Below are 19,739 nucleotides of genomic sequence, written 5' to 3' on the forward strand. Positions count from 1 at the left end.
ACTAGGGTGTTTCCATGTTGCAGCCAGAATAATCCTCATTAGAAAGCCTGTCAGCACCCCTCTCTCAGTGGCCTTCTGTTCCCCCTAAACCTCAGGCCAGTCACATAGTGTCCAGGCTTATTGCATTTCTTTAGCTTTTTCATCTGCAGCGTTCCGTGTGTCACTCTGTTTACCCAGAATTTCCCGTTCCCCACAGGATGTCCCTCTTTATTGGGCTGACTCTTCCTTGTCTTTAAAGTCACAATTCAGGCATTACTTCCTCTGGCAAAACTTTTCTGCGTTTCCTAGACTAAGCCAGATGTTGGTACTAAATATAATCCTGTACCCTTTATTATACTTCACTGTGATAGCGTATTTGACTATCTGTCTCCTCATTGTGACTGTAACTTATCTGGAGACAGGAACAAAGCCCGTTTTACTACACATTTTACCCCCGGCATGTAGCACAGTACTGGAGTATATGTAAATACTCCACGCAGAACTGTCAAAACATGAGTTTCTTTGAATTTAAGTAAAACATTTAAACATGAATTTTTTATTCTGAATAAAATTTTGGGTAAAAGAGGTATTGAAAAGCTGTCCTCAATAATTGAGATAGTACAGAACTTCTTAATTGCTCTAAATCCCTCAGGTTTGTACTTCAAGGAGTGTCTACTTGTCCTAATCTTTTGTAATTTAATAAGTCTGTGCTCAGTCTAGCACTCCTATTTATGCACTTACAGACTAAGGGAAAATGAATGAAGAATATGTTAGTGATACAAAGAGAATTTAATTTATTAAATGCAATATGTCCAAAACACTGGGAATTGTATTATTAGAATTAGAAAGGCATTACATCCACATGGGTACTTGAACCTAACATTAGAAAAATTGTACTACTTTTCAAATGTAAAACCTTATTATTTACAATGAATTTTGGATGAATTTAACAGACTACCAGAAAATAATTTATCTGTGTACTCTTGTTACAAGAAGAAGAAAAGAGTTACAAAAACAATTTACATGAAAATCATGTTGAATTACCACTGCCACATACCTCTAACTCAGGCTATATCCATACATATCAACTGCAAAATATCATGTTTGTCTATTTGTGAATATTTCATAAGTTCTTATTAGACTTTGATATTTCTTTTTAAGGATATATTAATGATGTTGAAAATTCTTTCATGTGTTTTTAATATACATACCAAAACCAACGGGCAGCTTTATTGTCCACGTGCAATCTAAACTGCTGGGGTAGTTTCCAGGAAACCCAGGGCTGAGGATCACACCACTGAAATCTGACATAGCACCACCACACTGGGCTGCAAGAGAACAGAAGTCCCACTTAAGCCAAAGGAGTAGAATATGTTACTGTTTTAAAAACAGATTTATATCATTTCAAGCCTTAATCAAGTCTCTAAATTAAAACTGTTTGATATAAATTTGAATGTTGTCAACTCTCACTCACCACACACCAGATATCAAATATAATCAACTGACGATGTATTTTGTAAAATAGTGTAAAAAAGTAACGTTTCCTTCCTCAGTAATACATACAAGCTAAATCAATTATTGCATAGCAAGAAGGAGCTCATGAGCAGTGAATATGATCAAACAAGGAATACAGGTCCATTTCCACACGAGGCATGTAATTTAGAATCAAATCAAGCCAGCAACATCCATTCTAAGTATTGTCTGTGAAGGATTCATTTTCACAACCTTTCCTTTGTTTCCTTTTTCTGAGGAGGCTAACTAAAGATTTTTAAGAAAAATAATGGTTTCCACTGGTACTATGTGAGGGATTCACATTCTATAGGATATGGCCTTAATTTATCCTGACAGAATCTAGACAAAAAATAGGGAAGTATGAAACAAGTAAAATATGCACCGAAGTTTGAGAATCTAGTCATAATTTAAAAGTATGCTTGTTTTAGAATCCTTACTATACTGATTTGCTATTGATAAGCTAAGCTAAAATTATAAGAACCAATCATTACTCAAGTTTTAATTTCTACATGATTAAATAGAACTATTTAACATATATTAGCAAAATAATTGCATCTTGGAAGCCAATTCTTTCCTCTAAATGTACATTTTTTATCATTCCACCATAGAAGGACTAAAATACACATCTGTTAATTGTAGGTTGAAGAATCAAATTTTACAACTGCACATCAAGTTGGAAAGTTACCTGCACACTTTCCTGCAGTTTCACTCATTTATTTCTTGTTATGAACAGCAACAGACAGATACTCAAACTTCAGGTTATACATCATAAAGGAAAATTCAGTAGAACAATACGATATCAATAATCAGTTTGACAGCTATCTTTAACTATATGAATCGAATAAAGTATCTATCAAGCAGATTTTGCTAGGAAGATAAATATACACTTGTAGTCTATCTACATATAAATCTTTCCTTTAAACTTGTGATTTCCACTGAGGTCTAGATACATCCGTATACTTTCCCATTCTTAAATCTCAGTTCATACATCCTTAAACCACAGCAATTATATATATACCATTAATATTCACCAATTCATTCTCCTAAAATTTGATTATATCATCATATAATCTGATAACTAAGGAGTACTAGAGAAAATATTTTGTCCAATCTAAAGTGTTTTTAAAATGTCTGGCAAAAATGCAATCATAGGATTGTTTTGCTTTATTCTGAACTTTGAGTGAAAGAATCCAAGGACTCTCCTTGGCTTTCTTGCCTTCACAGTTTCAAGTGTTTGAACTGCTCATTGGCCTTCTAATTCTTTCCATCTCTTTAAATATGATCTGAAAATCCTGTCCTCTGCACTGCCCAGCTTTCTAGCATGTAAATCCCAAAATCAGAGGAGAAAGAAATAGAGAATAAAAAGTAAACAGATAATGAAGGAGAAAGAAAAAGCATGACAAACCATGAAAGACACATAAAGAAGAATCCAAAAAATGCATCTGCCTTCAGCTTTGCAAGCATGTCTGCTTCCTCAGGGGCTCTGCAATTGCACAGAGCCCTAGTCCTTGAATGACAATGCTGTGTTTTACCAGTGGTTTCCTCCTAAATTCTTTTAAGCCCCATTACACTCTTTTTCTTAAGGACACAATCATAGCTTAGTCTTCCAAGATGAAATCATCTTTGATTCTTCCTTCAGATTTGTCCCTATTATCTATATATCTCAAGTGACTTTTCCTTTCTTCTATCAAAATATCTGGCAGACCTTTTATTTTCCAGTTCATGAGGCTGTAACTCTGTTACCTGATGACTAGAGTTTTAAGACATTCTCTGAATCAGCCTCCTGCCTTCAGTTTCTCCTTATAGTACAGCCATGATGTCAATTCAAATACTTTGTCTATCAAATACATTACAAGCTAATTGTCTAAACTTTATAAAATACAAAGAGAGAGTAGAAAAGAAAGTATCCTGTTATTCCACTACCCACAGATGACCTATCTTTACATTTCTTTTTTTTTTATGCTTACTGTAGATTTTTATTATTTTTTGGCAAATTCTTTTTTTCTTTAAATTTAACACTTTTTATTGATTTATAATCATTTTACAATGTTGTGTCAAATTCCAGTGTTCAGCACAATTTTTCAGTTATTCATAGACATATACACACTCATTGTCACATTTTTTTTCTCTGTGAGTTATCATAACATTTTGTGTATATTTCCCTGTGCTATACAGTGTAGTCTATTCTACAATTTTGAAATCCCAGTCTATCCCTTCACACCCTCCACCCCCCTGGTAACCACAAGTCTGTATTCTCTGTCTGTGAGTCTATTTCTGTCCTTTATTTACGCTTTGTTTTTGTTTGTTTGTTTGTTTTTGTTTTTGTTTTTTAGATTCCACATATAAGCGAACTCATATGGTATTTTTCTTTCTCTTTCTGGCTCACTTCACTTAGAATGACATTCTCCAGGAGCATCCATGTTGCTGCAAATGGCATTATGTTGTCAGTTTTTATGGCTGAGTAGTATTCCATTGTATAAATATACCACTTCTTCTTTATCCAGTCATCCAGTGATGGACATTTAGGCTGTCTCCATGTCTTGGCTATTGTAAATAGTGCTGCTGTGAACATTGGGGTGCAGGTGTCTTTTTGAAGTAGGGTTCCTTCTGGATATATGCCCAGGAGTGGGATTCCTGGGTCATACGGTAAGTCCATTCCTAGTCTTTTGAGGAATCTCCATACTGTTTTCCATAGTGGCTGCACCAAACTGCATTCCCACCAGCAGTGTAGGAGGGTTCCCCTTTTCTTCACAACCTCTCCAGCATTTGTCATTGGTGGACTTTTGAATGACGGCCACTCTGACTGGTGTGAGGTGATACCTCACTGTAGTTTTGATTTGCATTTCTCTGATAATTAGTGATATTGAGCATTTTTTCATGTGCCTATTGATCATTTGTATGTCTTCCTTGGAGAATTGCTTGTTTAGGTCTTCTGCTCATTTTTGGATTGGGTTGTTTATTTTTTTCTTATTGAGTCGTATGAGCTGCTTATATATTCTGGAGATCAAGCCTTTGTCGGTTTCACTTGCAAAAATTTTCTCCCATTCCATAGGTTTTCTTCTTGTTTTATTTCTGGTTTCCTTTGCTGTGCAGAAGCTTGTAAGTTTCATTAGGTCCCATTTGTTTATTCTTGCTTTTATTTCTTCTAGGAGAAAATTTTTTAAATGTATGTCAGATAATGTTTTGCCTATGTTTTCCTCTAGGAGGTTTATTGTATCTTGTCTTATGTTTAAGTCTTTAATCCATTTTGAGTTGATTTTTGTATATGGTGTAAGGGAGTGTTCTAGCTTCATTGTTTTACATGCTGCTGTCCAGTTTTCCCAACACCATTTGCTGAAGAGACTGTCTTTATTCCAATGTATATTCTTGCCTCCTTTGTTAAAGATGAGTTGACCAAAAGTTTGTGAGTTCATTTCTGGGCTCTCTATTCTTTTCCATTGGTCTATATGTCTGTTTTGGTACCAATACCATGCTGTCTTGATGACTGTAGCTCTATAGTATTGTCTGAAGTCTGGGAGAGTTATTCCTCCAGCCTCTTTCTTTCTCTTCAGTAATGCTTTGGCAATTCTAGGTCTTTGATGGTTCCATATGAATTTTATTATGATTTTTTCTAGTTCTGTGAAATATGTCCTGGGTAATTGGATAGGGATTGCATTAAATCTGTAGATTGCCTTGGGCAGTGTGACTATTTTAACAATATTGATTCTTCCAATCCAGGATCATGGGATATCTTTCCATTTTTTAAAGTCTTCTTTAATTTCCTTCATCAATGGTTTATAGTTTTCTGTGTATAATTCTTTCACCTCCTTGGTTAGATTTATTCCCAGATATTTTATGACTTTGGGTGCTATTTGAAAGGGGATTGTTTCTTTACTTTCTTCTTCTGTTGATTTATCGTTAGTGTAAAGAAATGCAACTGATTTTTGAACGTTAATTTTGTAACCTGCTACCTTGCTGAATTCTTCAATCAGCTCTAGTAGCTTTTGTGTAGACCTTTTAGGGTTTTCTACATATAGTAACATGTCATCAGCATATAATGACACTTTTACCTCTTCTTTTCCAATTTGGATCCCTTTTATTTCTTTCTCTTGCCTGACTGCTGTGGCTAGGACTTCCAGGACTATGTTGAATAGGAGTGGTGATAGTGGGCATCCTTGTCTTGTCCCAGATTTTAGTGGGAAGCTTTTGAGTTTTTCACCGTTGAGTACTATGCTGGCTGTAGGTTTGTCATATATAGCTTTTATTATGTTGAGATATGTTCCCTCTATACCCACTTTGGCGAGAGTTTTTATCATAAATGGGTGTTGAATTTTATCAAATGCTTTTTCTGCATCGATTGAGATGATCATGTGGTTTTTGTCCTTTCTCTTGTTGATGTGATGTATTACACTGATTGATTTGCGTATGTTGAACCAGCCTTGTGTCCCTGGGATGAACCCCACTTGGTCATGATGTATAATCTTTTTTATGTGTTGTTGGATTCTATTTGCTAAAATTTTGGTGAGGATTTTGGCGTCTATGTTCATCAGTGATATTGGCCTATAATTCTCTTTTTTTGTAGTGTCTTTGCCTGGTTTTGGTATCAGGGTGATGGTGGCTTCATAGAATGAGTTTGGGAGTATTCCCTCCTTTTCGATCGTCTGGAAGAGTTTGAGAAGGACTGGTATGAGTTCTTCTTTGTATGTTTGGTAGAATTCCCCGGTGAAGCCGTCCGGTCCTGGACTTTTATTTGTAGGGAGGTTTTTAATTGCTATTTCTATTTCCTTTCTAGTGATCGGATTGTTCAAGTGTTCAGATTCTTCTTGATTCAGTTTTGGTGGACAGTATGTTTCCAGAAACTTGTCCATCTCCTCTAGGTTATCCAGTTTGGTTCCATATAGTTTTTCATAATATTCTCATAGGATATTCTGTATTTCTATTTTGTTTGTTGTAATTTCTCCATTTTCCTTTCTTACTTTGCTAATTTGTGCTCTCTCTTTTTTCTTCTTTGTGAGTTTGGCCAGAGGTTTGTCGATTTTATTTACTTTTTCAAAAAACCAGCTTTTGGTTTGGTTGATTTTTTCTATGGTCTTGTTAATCTCTATTGTATTTAATTCCTCTCTGATCTTTATTATTTCCTTCCTTCTGCTGCTTTTTGGGGCTTTTTGTTCTTCTTTTTCTAATTCATTCAGGTGGTGGGTTAAATTGTTTATTTGAGATTGTTCTTCTTTTTTGAGGAAGGCCTGTATCGCTATAAACTTCCCTCTTAGCACTGCCTTTGCTGTGTCCCATAGGTTTTGAGTGGTTGTGCTTTCATTATCATTTGTCTCAAGGTATTTTTTAATTTCAGCTTTGATTTCCTCATTGATCCATTGTTTTTTCAATACCATATTGTTTAATCTCCATGCTTTCCTTTTTTTCTCCTTTGTTTCTCTGTTGTTGATTTCCAGTTTCATGGCATTGTGGTCAGTAAAGATGCTTGAGATAATTTCTATCTTCTTAAAATTGTTGAGGTTTCTTTTGTGCCCAAGTACATGATCGATCCTGGAAAATGTTCCATGTGCAATTGAAAAGAATGTATATCCTATTTTTGGGGGGTGTAATGCTCTGAAAATATCCACCAAATGTAGTTTTTCTATTGTAGTATTTAATTTCTCTGTTGCCTTGTTTATTTTCTGTCTGGAAGATCTGTCTAGTGATGTTAATGCAGTGTTAAAATCTCCAACTATGATTGTATTCCCATCAATATCCCCCTTTATCTCTGTTAGTAATTCTTGTATGTACTTAGGTGCTCCTATATTGGGTGCATATATATTAATGAGTGTAATATCCTCATCTTGTATCACTCCTTTAATCATTATAAAATGTCCTTCTTTATCTTTCTTTATGGCCTTTGTTTTAAAGTCTATTTTGTCTGAAATCAGTACTGCAACACCTGCTTTTTTGGCTTTTCCATTTGCATGGAATATCCTTTTCCATCCTTTCACTCTCAATCTATATGTGTCCTTCTCCCTAAAGTGGGTCTCTTGTATGCAGCATATTGAAGGTTCTTTATTATCCAGTCTGCCACTCTGTGTCTTTTGACTGGAGCATTTAGTCCATTAACATTTACAGTAATTAATGATAGATGTGTGTTTATTGCCATTTTGAACTTATCTTTGCAGTTGAATTGGTATATCCTCTTTGTTCCTTTCTTCTTCCTTTTGTGGTTTGGTAATTTTCCTTTGTATTATCATGGATTTTATTTAATTTTTGTGACTCCTTTGTAAATTTTTGGCTTGTGGTTACCCTTTTCTGTAAATCTGTCAACCCATTACTATAACTGTTTTTATTAAACTGATAGTAACATGATCTCAAACCCATCCTACTGTTAAAAAAATTTAAAAAAGAAAGAAAAAAATATTCTATATTTCCCTGCCTCCCTCTCCCACTCTCAGTGATTTGTATGTCTTCTTTTATAATTTCATGTTTACTTTATTTGTAATTCATGAGTTATCACCCTTCCAGTTGTGTGTTTCTCATTTCTGTAGCATCCTGCTGTTTTTCTATTTAGAATAGCCCTTTCAATATTTCTTTTAGCATGGGTTTAGTGTTGCTAAACTCCTGCAGCTTTTTTTTTTTGTCTGTGAAACTCTTTATTTCTCCTTCTATCCTCAAGGATAGCCTTGCTGGATAAAGGATCCTAGGCTGCATCTTTTTTTCATTCAGGGCTTTGAATATATCTTGCCACTCCCTTCTGGCCTGTAGTGTTTGTGTAGAGAAATCAGCTGAGAGCCTTATGGGGGTTCCCTTGTAACTTACTCTTTGCTTTTCTCTTGCTGCCTTTAGAATCATTTCTTTATCCTTGACTCTGGCCATCTTGATTATGATATGTCTTGGTGTGGGTCTATTTGGGTTCTTCCTGTTTGGGACCCTCTGAGCTTCCTGTACTTGGATATCTGATTCCTTCTTTAAGTTTGGGAAGTTTTCAGTCATGATTTCTTCAAAAACTTTTTCAATCCCCTTTGATCCTTCTTCTCCTTCTGGGATCCCTATTATGCGAAGATTGGGACGCTTTATATTATCCCATAGGTCCCTTATGCTATTTTCATTATTTTTTATTTGCTTCTCTTGTAGTTCTTCTGAATGGGTGCTTTCTATTGCCCTGTCTTCTAGATCACTAATTCGTTCCTCTGTATTATCTAGTTGGCTTTGCACAGCGATTAGATCATTCCTCATCTCTGTCAATGAGTTTACCCATTCTACTTGGCTCTTCTTTATAGCTTCAATTTCATTTTTGACATATTTTATATCTCTAAACACTATCTCTTTTAATTCCTTCAGCAATTCGATCACTCCTTTTTTGAAATCTTGATCTAGTAGGCTATCGATGTCTATTTCGTTGATCTTTCTTTTAGGGGATTTCTCTTGTTCTTTTAATTGGGAAAGGTTTTTCTGCTTCTTCATCTTGCTCACACCTCTTTGGCACTGTGGTTTATGGAGTATCAGTTGTTTATTTTGGTCCTTAAGGATTTTATCTATCTGATGCCTATTTAGGAATAGAACTTAGGAAAAAAAGAAAAAAAAATTAGAGAGAGAGAGAAGGAATTTTAAAAGAAGGGAGAAAGAGGGTTTGAAAACAGTGTATAATGAATAATAGAAGAGTGAGTTGAAGCAGGGTATTAATCGGGTTGAGACGTCCTTTTGAAACCTTTACAAAAAAAAAAAAATAAAATAAAACCTTTACAAAAAAAGGGGGGGGGGAGATGAATAGATGTATTTGAAACCTGTGTCTAATCAATAGCAGGACATCAAAACCCAAGAGAAATAGAAATGAATTAAGAAGTAAAGATTAAGAGAGTAACAGAAAATAGAACAGGTAAAAACAGATTTAAAAAAAAAAGGGGGGGGGTTTGTCGGTGTTCTCCTGGAGTCTGTGTGCTTTTAATGTGAAGTCTTTCTGTCTTCGTCCTGTTTTGGAAGCTCAGCTTGCTGTTTTCAGAGGCCCTCCGTTGGCGCCCTCTTCTGTGCTGCTCCCAGCACCTGTCGGCAAGCGGATCGCGCCTCCTCCTAACACTGGGTCAGGTGCAGCTCTCTGCTGTGGGCGAGCGGGTCGCTGCCCCTCCGGATGCCGCAGTCAGATGTTGCAGACTGGCCAGGTAGGAGGGCGGGTCGTGCCCCCTCCCAGCACCTCGGTCAGGGGCTGTGTTCCTGCCCGAAAGGCGGGGGGGCCGCTCTCGCTCTACCTGCGCCGCAGGTAGCTCCGCTCCTCTGTGCGGCTGCGCGCTCCGCCCTGGTCGGCGCTCCGCAGGTGGGCTCGGGGAAGACCGAGGGACAGCCCTGTCCCTGCTCCGAGCCAAAACCCAGCTCCTTGTTTGTCTTTGTGGAGCAAGTTCCCTGAGGGACCAGGATGGAAGGATCCTATCTGCCCCGGGCTGCAGGCCAGTCTCAGCCTGGCCTTTGAGGCTGCTAAGCCCTTCCGTGTGGATGCAGGTTTCACCCCCGCCCCCGCCTGGGTGCTCAGCGTGGAGGATATGGCGGCTGTGCCTGAGCCCCGCCTCTCTTCCCCCGAAAACTTTCCGCGGGTTTTCAGAGATGGGGGTGTGCACCCTTCCCCCAAGAGCACATCAACCTTGCTGTTTTATGGCGGGCCCAGGTTGTTCTGCCCTGTGCACCCACAGCCACGGCGCGCAGACCCTTGCGTTCCCCCGGGGCTGCCTCCGTGCAGCCACTTCCGTCCTCTGCCCAGCTTGTGCAGCCTGGCCCTGCCCGCCGCTGCCGGCCCGCGTCTCAGGCTGGGTGTCGGGGGGACGCTCTGTGCCCGTTTAACTTAGTTCTGTTAGTCAAGGGCTGCTCTGTACAGATCCGAGCCTCGGAGGCTCCCCCTCTGTCCCGCTGGCCTCTCAGTTGGCGAGGGGAGACCCAGCGAGCGAGCGCCAGTCCTCCTTTGCCGCTCCCTCCCCACGGGACCCGTCCCGCGCTGCTTTGCCTTTTGTTCTTTCTTTTTTCCTTTTCTCCTACCAGATTTTTGGCGTCTTTATCTTTTGAAGAGGGCAATGTTCTGTCGGAGTTCCACAGGTGCTCTGGTTGGCTGAGTGGGTCTGTAAATGTGGGTCTTGGTGTATTTGTGGGAGAGGGTGACCTGCGAGCGTCCTTCTACTCCGCCATCTTCTCCTCTTCCTCTATCTTTACATTTCTTTTCCTCTGCGGAGAACTATGTATGCGATGTTGCATCTATGTGTATTTATATGTGAATGTATGTGATGAAAATAGGATCATACTGTGAATCACCTTAAGCTCTTTGATACTTAACCATATGTTGTAAATTTTATCCATGTCATTAAATTGAAAATGAAAAAAAAGATATGAAGCATTTACCTCAAAATATCATTTCCATAAAACCTGACAAAAGGCAAATATGAAAGAACATCATATACAAGGTGTATCTTTAAAATATGAGCAGCTTATAAATGATTTATAGTTCTTTAACTTACCCAAACAAATTGGGATTGGGTAATTCCATCTTCTTACGGGTCCAGGCATACATGTAATGTGAGAATGACCCTATATAAACATGACAATGCAGTTCAGTTCACATTTTAAAAAGTCCAAATTAAAACATGAGATATTTACTGATTACTATGAAAATAAGCTTAATAATGTATTACATTTTAATTCTTTAACTTTAGTAGAAATCTTAGTGTGACAAAATAAGAAAGGTAATTATATACACTTGTGATACAATGTAAAACATAACAAGGCTTTGATAGAAAAATTAAGATTCCATATCACATTAGAATTGTGGTTTTAACATTCTTCTACCAAAACATGTTATACTAAGGTACTGTAATAATCATGCAAGTGAAATGGCCATATACATAGTGGTTTATAATAAATTGCTGTAATATTCAAGGTGAGATAGACAAAGAATAATTATAAAATTCTTTCATAAAAGTATACAAAGTCAATTAAGGCAGAGTAAATTTTAAATTGAAATATGAAGTCCTGAAAAATCTGATTGTACTTCTGAGACTAATAATTTGTGATTTATCTTTAAAGACTATAAATTATTCATTTTTAATTTGCCCCCTCAAAGGAATTTATTTACTTTACATGTGAAAAAGTTTCTGCCTCATTTGTTTTTCTTAATTTATTAATAGATCTATCCTCTAGGGAGATTTTTATGAGACCACAGATTGGAGTCCTTCCAAAAAATATACAAAAAAGGATCAATATAAATACATAAAACCAGAATATACATTGCACATCCACTTTTTAGCAAAATTTATTTGTAGTTGATTTTTATTAATTTGGGAAAATTATTATCAGAAAGTTTCATTTAATGCTTTAAGCAGCACTTAATTTTTATTTTCAAATTCTAAAAATCCAGGAGCTCAGCTGTCACATCCTATGTGAACAAAGAGAAAAGTGAAGTAAAAATTAATTTTGATTCAAAAATCATTTTTCTATACTTGGGGACAAAACAAATTTAGTCTATTCCAGCTATGTCTCTTATGCATATGTTTCATTGACAAATTGAATACTTTTTGATTTAAGGTTAAGTTATGCAGCCTGAGATCAATATTGTTTTAAAACTTGTGCATTATCAATCACTGATCTGTTACAATATTCTGAAAGGGTAATGAAAATCAAAACTAAAATTTTAAAATAGACTTACCTGAAGAGAATAGCCTTGATCACACTGAAAGGATACCACATCACCAACCATATATCGGTCTCCAATTTTAATTCCATTGCTAGGAGTTTGTGGTTCAGGACAAGAATCCAAACCAATAGCTAAAAATATTTAATGATAATAATATAAGTGACTTTCAAATTATGAATGCTTAAATCATGCACATTAAATTATCAAAATTGAATATTAGTGTCATTAAAAGTAGATTTTACATTGGGACATTAAGAATGTTCTGTGACAAGATTTAACTCTATATGTTTAGAGCAATGTGCTTTGGAACTCCACCATAAAACTATTTCTTTGAATTTTCATGACACCAACCACTAATTAATTAGCTGTGTAATTATACCTAAATTCTTTAACTCCCAGCCTAAATGTCTTCTGTAAAACAAAAATTAAAATTCCTAGAAAGAAAATCTCTAAATAAAATCATTTATTATGATAATAAAATGAAATTATATTCATAAAACATCCTTAGTAAAATGAATAAAAATTATTTGCTATTTTGTCCATATCACCTGGTTCCTTCTTCCTTCATACAGAATAAGCTTTTAAATTCATGAGATATGTTTTAATGTAGTAATTATATGTAATATTTTAAAAAGTGTAAGTAAGATTTGTTCTCCGAACATAGAAAGGAGAAAAACATGTAGCTTACTGAGACCTTAAAGTATTATGTACTATTAAAATTAGCTATTTATGAAAGGGAAATAATGATATAATTCAAAACACTTCCATTATTTTTACATTGACAATTTATTGTTCAACATAAAAGAATAAAAACATATAAAAGTAAAAGGTTTTTCTAAAGTGATTCACTTAAAAGCTTAAAAAATTACTTGATATTTTTTCCAAAACATTTTTTCAAACATGTGAGTGTATCACTATTAAAATCTTCTTATCTTTAATAAAAGTCAGTGTTTATTATCCATGTCTTTGCAGTTCACATTCTGAACTAATCTAATGCATATTCAAATGAGTGGTAGGAAGCAGTCACCACTCCAAATTCATTAACCATAACATAAACACACACACACACACAATGATACATATATATATTCATTTAAAAGCACATTAAAATAGCACAGGGAAATATATTCAATATCTTGTAGTAGCTCACGGTGAAAAGAATATGAAAATGAATATATGCATATTCATATATGACTTAATAATTGTGCTGTACACCAGAAATTGACACAATATTGTAAACTGACTTTATCTCAATTAAAAAAAAAAAACACACACACATATTAAAAACTAAATCCTTAAGTATGACAATACGTCATATATTGCCTCACTCCTCAAAAATTATTTTATTTATTTTTGTGGGGGGAGGTAATTACATTTTCTTATTTATTTTTAGAGGGGGTACTGGGAATTGAACCCAAGACCTTGTGTATGCTAAGCATGCACTCTACCACTTGAGCTATACCCTCCCCCTCCTTGTCTTAATCCTTGACTAACATATTTCCCTCGAAGGACACACTCATAACATAGCACCCACCTTCTACATCTCCTTGGCTGCATTTAGCATAAACTAATAATGAATAATTATGCAATTAGTTGTTCAATATTCATCTCCCCTCTGAGAAAGTAAGTTCCATGAGGGCAGCTTGACGCACAGAATTGTAAGGAAGCATTCAATAAATGATGGTAGATGAATGAATAATATAAAAAAGAAAGTGCATCCCTATTTTGATTATTTCATAATAAATACAAATGTCTGTCTCTGCAAGTGGAAAATCCTTTCTTTATCTAATAAAGAAAGCAATGGTCAGAATAGCTTAAAATGATGCCAAATTAAGTGACGTTAAAGGGTAGAAAATTGCATAAAAGCAGAAACAATAGAATGAGGAATAGATCAGACAGTAAGGCAGTAAAGAGAAGGAGTAAATTGGTCATTTGGGAATGCATTTGAGGTGGTCCTGCAGGAGATTAGGGGAGTTTATGGACTAGAATTCCAATGCTTGGTGCTGCAATTAGCTAGGCCTTAAACATACGTCAGGTTACATATTTCTTGATTTTTTTGTAATCTTGAATTTATAGAACACAGAAAGATAAGTTACCATTAAACTGTGATTTACTTTAAAAATTTTAAGGGTTAATGCCTCACTGCCCAACTAGATTTTGAGATCCAAGAAGAGATGAACAGTCTTAACATTTATTTTCTTCTCATTTAATACCCATTAGTGGTGCTTTACATATCAAATTCATCTGGTTTCATAGACCCCTTTTCAGGAATTACTGAATCCAAACAACATGAGTTTTGATATAGATATAAATGTCCTGTCAATATGATTTCACTTTTCTTTGGTACAATCTTAGTTTTCTGGGAACCCTGAAAAGTATATTTATTACCCTTTACATTAAGGTCATTTTTGTGGTCATTCTTACTGAGAAAGTCAAATTTAGTACACATTCATTTCTCCTTTCTTTCTATTAAGCACTCCATCTAGGGACATATACACAGAAACTACTAACATCCTCAAGTAGTAATTTCTTCCTCTGGGAGGATGGTAAATAAAACTGGCACAGTGATACCACAGAATATGAGAATTCATCGTTAAGCAAAATTTCTCCATATATACAGGCACAACAAAATATTTATGAAAGAATTTTAACTTTAAAATGTGATATAAAACTCTATAAACTATGTAATAACAAATTGTAGGTTGAAAATTCTTGTATGCAAATAATCACAGAGAAAAATGACCAAAAGGAAACATGCCAAATATTAGCAGTGGTTATGATTCTTGACATGAGATTATTGGTGATTTCTATGCCCTTCTCTGTACTTCCCTGCATTTTCAAAATTTCTATAATAAACATATTTTTTTGTAAATAATAAAATCACTTATCCATTAGATTAATTAATACTAGCAGAGAATTTAGGGGTCAAGAACATACTCCCTTCTATTTTCTAGCAGAGATTGAGTTGGACCAGCTAATTTATTGAATATGATCATCTCAGGGAAGAAGATAGGGTGACAATATAGTTAGATAAGAAGTCATACATTGATGAATTCTCTCAATTTTTCTAAGTCAATTATTTTATGTACACTAAAGAAAATAAAACAGAAATATCTGAAAATACTGCAGTTCATATTTTACAGTCTTTTTAAAATTCACACAAATAAAACTGAGTGATTAAATAATTTGAAAATGTCTTCTTTAAGAATCATTTTTCACTTCTTAAAAGTGACAAAGCCAATAGGTTATTTGTAGGAATCAACAAAGAATATGTGAATATTTGTAAAAACGTTATAAAGGATTCTCTCCTGCTTAACCAAGGCATCAACATACTGAGTCATTTTCATCTTCATGAGTGTAAATTCTGTAAAATTATGTACTTGGCAATCAAAGATGCTCTCTGGGTGAATTTTTTAATGGAAATTGGATCAATTAATTAGCTGTTGTAGCCAAAAACAAACAAATAAATCCAGGACCAAACCCATATCAAAAATTACACAGTTATTTATGTCTGCTGTCCAATTACTGTAGGCAGTTACCCTGACTGAAAACATTAAAAACCTCAGTTCTTCACATTTCCAATATTTATTTATGAACAAAAATTATTCTTTCCGATTCTGTTCACAAGGCAATCTGGAGGAGAAAATGCTGTTAATTGTATCATTTATATCTGATCATTCTGAACACTTATATATATAACCTTCTAGTATTCCATAATGATTTTAATTAATCTTTAATGCAACGAGAATGGGAGACAAGGGGTGAGGAGAAGAAAGCTTAATTACTGCTAAGACTCTTGGTAACATTATTTTGTAAAAAAGAAAAAGTCCTTCATGAATTTGACATGACAACCCATGTATAAACTTACTGAAAATGAAGACCAAAAACACTGGATCTGCATTCATGGGAGAAAGAAACAGGAACTGAATCACATGTCTTTGGACAAGAGGTTGTTTTCAGTGATAGTGAAGATCTTGGTATTTTAAATATATTGAATTTCTTCAATTTAAATTTTTCACCAAATAATGGATACAAAATAACTATTATTTCTGTTTATGCCACGTTTGAGGGTATTTTTAATATGCTGGTATTATCATTTGATATTCCACATTTATTATTATAAGAATGGTATGAGAATAATGTAGAAATTGATGAGAATCAAATGGTGAAATTAATGAGCTGGGCTACTAGTTTCAGGACTTGTAGATATCGGCAATGATCAGCATGTAGACTTTTTTCACTGTAATGTACCTTAGAATTAATTAATCTACTAAAAATTTGTTAAATACTATTATGTAAATGTAATTTGAATATTTGTTGATGAGTTTTTTTTGAAGGAACAACTCTGACTTTTAACAGTCATTGATGAACAGCTGCAGAAGCTTAGGAACATGATGTGGTACAGGCTTCCCTCACATTTACCTTGATCCTTAACTTTTACTTACTTATTTTACTTACATCTACCGTGTTTAATGTTTAACTTAGCATTACTCTAAGTAACTAATTGAATATTCAGTAATAGATATTACTTACCAACTTTAGCCTACAGAATAAAGCTAAGCTAAATGATAAAATAAAAAGATTCTGGCATTCATTCACTACATAAGCAATTACTGAGCACCTGTTGTGTACTCTTATTGTATTACATGTTGGAAATACAAAGATCAATTAGCAACACAGAGCAACCCTGCCTTGAAAAAATTCTTGGTGGAACAAGAGAGAAGGTTAGTTTAAAAGATGATTACAGTGTAGTGGAACAGTCACTATATATAAAGGTTATCCTTTGTTAAAATACTTATCTCATAGGAATTAACCTATGTGAATACTAAAAAAGAATACATTTTAGCAATTCATAATAATGATGGGGAAAGTGAGTATGCTGTCTTGGCAGACAAAGTGGCATGTTAAATGAACAATGTTTTAAGTTATTTTTCCTTCTTTTATTGAAAAGAAGGGGACTGTTTTGTTTTTTTTTTTTTTTCCAAAACACATTGTAGTGTTTTGGGAAAGACAGCAAGAAATGGACCTGAAAGGGAGGCAAGCTATAGATTGTGAACAGTCTTACAATCTTAACCAATATATGGAGTTGTATTCTCCTTCTGTGGGTAATGGAGAGAAAATTCAGAGTTACTAAGAACGCAACCTCTGTATGCATCCTGGTTCCATAAGTTTCTTGCCTTTTTTTCTTCTGTAAAGTCTGAGATGATTTGTATGCCTCAGTTCCCTCACCTATAAAATGGATGCAAAAATACCAACCAACTTCATATGAATACTGTGAAAAAGCTTAAAGAAAACAATATATGTGTAATACTTAGGATAGTGCCAGTGACAGAGGAAGCTCTCAACAAGTGTTAACTAGCATTAGTGAATGGTTTTAAGCATAGAAGTGAGATTGTCAATTTGCATTCTAGAGTAAGGATTTTTTTTCTGTTGTCATGAAAGCATGTCTATGTATGTTTAAGATCAGTAAGTCACATAGGAATCTATAAATCTAGGAATATAAAGAAAATATATAAAGATTGACATAAAAGATGAAAAACTTAACCTTCAGTTCTGTGACTGACTCACAATGAAAAGCTTTTATATACATCTAAACATATTGGTTTTTCTGCAAGAAAACCCAGGAGACGAGCAGTGGTATTATTAACTTAAGACACAACTAGAGAAAAGTTTAGGACTACAAAAACACAATGTTTTCCAAATTCGGAAATTTAGGCTTAAACAATCTCTAAGTCGACACCACCATGAAGATATGAAAAGTGAATGAGATGAAAATGAAATAAATTTGGTTAAAAGAAAAGAGCAAACTATGATAAAACTACAAAGGCCTTCTAGACTTAAGGAAAGAAATGTGTTTATAAAGATCAATTACACTTATTGCATGTAATATATTCTGAGTTAATGGCTATTTAAATAAGAAATGACAAATATTAATAATTTAATTTGGGCAGGACGTGTTTCTACAATTACTAGTTTATGAGATGATGTGCATAAACTAGAACAAGAAAATTAGTTTAACTAAAAAATATAATTAATCTTAAAATCATTATTTTTCACAAATAATCAATTATTTAATTAGCCCAAGGGAGGAAACTATTTTTAGTAATTACAAAAATAAACTCATTAAGACCTAATGCATTATTTCTTAAGCATATTGCTCAAGGAAATAAAGAAGTAAAATTATTATTGTGCTGAATTGAATCTTCTGTTATTTATAAGCTAGAGTTAAATGGATACATTTCTGGACATTTACTATTTTACGACTATTTTTATGATTTTGGGTATTCAGACTCCCCCTCCAAATGTTGCACAGGATGGAAAAATGTTTTCAGGGCTCTTGAGTTTTCACAAGATTTACAGCAAAATTACTAGAGGCAGATAGCATGAGTGCTTTTAGGTGTAGCAGGAGAGGAAAATCTATTCATTATGGTAACATTACCTTTCTCTTCCTCAGAGACTGTATCCTGAGATCTTTGAGGACTCCTAAATTTGCAAACACCATTAATGCATGTGGTTTCCTCTTTTAAAATAAGTATATTAAGTTTAAAATTAAAATTGCTGATCAATTTACAGATGTTCCACTGTCCCTTTTAGATTTTCCATTAGTCAAATTTAAATGTGTGTCTCAACAAATTTAAGAAATATGAGGAAAATTACATATGTGTATTGCAATCAAATAGTCACTCCAAAATGTTAACGATGAGACTTAAACAGAGTCCTACTGGCAGAGCAACTAAAAATTACAAGTTCCCTTTGTGGAAGTCTACTAACAATTGGTGTAATTAATGGCTTTCCATGCACTGGGGACATTTTCCTAGCAACAGATATATTTATGTAAGACATGCAATTATAATCAGAATCATATATGTTAAAAAAGCACACACCCACAAACTGTTCAAGAGTAGATTCCCACCTCTCTGTGCTCTTGTGGATTACAAGAAAAAAATATAGTCCTTTACACAAGAGAAATGTTGGAGAAAATGTTATTAACTCAGAGCACCTACATCTATTTGCATCAGCACTAAACCAGTACACATTCCCAACACAAAGAATGATGTACTTTCATGCCAGCTTATGACAAGTTGTATCAGAAAACAGAAAGCGTATCAGGCTCTCTTAACTAGCGTTTCAGCTTCTCTTTATTAAGCAAAGAGAACTGCATTCTCTAAACTCTAGAACTCTGGTATAACTGCTTTAGTTTTAGTTGTGTCTACCAAGGTTGTTAGATAAATACGTCTTCTTCCATTTTGCCTGCCTTCTTTCCCTTCAACATTCAATCCCTTTTGTTATTAACGGAAAGTAAAATTGACTTTCTTTCTTAACCCTTCCAATAATATTGGCTACCTATTTATATATTAGATAATTTGTTATAATTTATTAGCATAAAATTAGTAGAAGATATCATAGTTTCAGAAATAACTAATTGGAGTAAATTTACCTATTTATACTTATTATGTCAATTTGTGTGTCTGTAATTTAGAAAAGTTGCCCCAATTCAATGTATTTGTGGAACAACTAAAACCTCCAAGAGAGCATAGCTTAAGCACCATGACCATAAATATTAAAAAAATATATGTGTGAAGGCGGTCAAAAGGTACAAATTTCCAGTTATAAGATAAAAGCA

At 34.5% G+C, this 19,739-nt stretch overlaps 1 protein-coding gene across 3 annotated transcripts in view; it reads right to left on the bottom strand.

Annotated features, from left to right (window-relative positions):
• Positions 1-19,739, bottom strand: part of CSMD3 (CUB and Sushi multiple domains 3) — a 1,011,591-nt gene that overhangs the window by 100,917 nt on the left and 890,935 nt on the right. For all 3 annotated transcript variants that reach the window (XM_074352931.1, XM_074352929.1, XM_074352930.1), the window contains 3 exons: positions 12,128-12,246; positions 10,944-11,013; positions 1,191-1,307 (listed from right to left, as the gene is read on the bottom strand). In XM_074352931.1, the coding sequence (XP_074209032.1) occupies positions 1,191-1,307; positions 10,944-11,013; positions 12,128-12,246 (306 nt within the window). The remainder of the gene's footprint in view (positions 1-1,190; positions 1,308-10,943; positions 11,014-12,127; positions 12,247-19,739) is intronic.

The sequence above is a fragment of the Camelus bactrianus genome, chromosome 25 (assembly GCF_048773025.1).
Source record: "Camelus bactrianus isolate YW-2024 breed Bactrian camel chromosome 25, ASM4877302v1, whole genome shotgun sequence".
NCBI lineage: Eukaryota > Metazoa > Chordata > Mammalia > Artiodactyla > Camelidae > Camelus > Camelus bactrianus.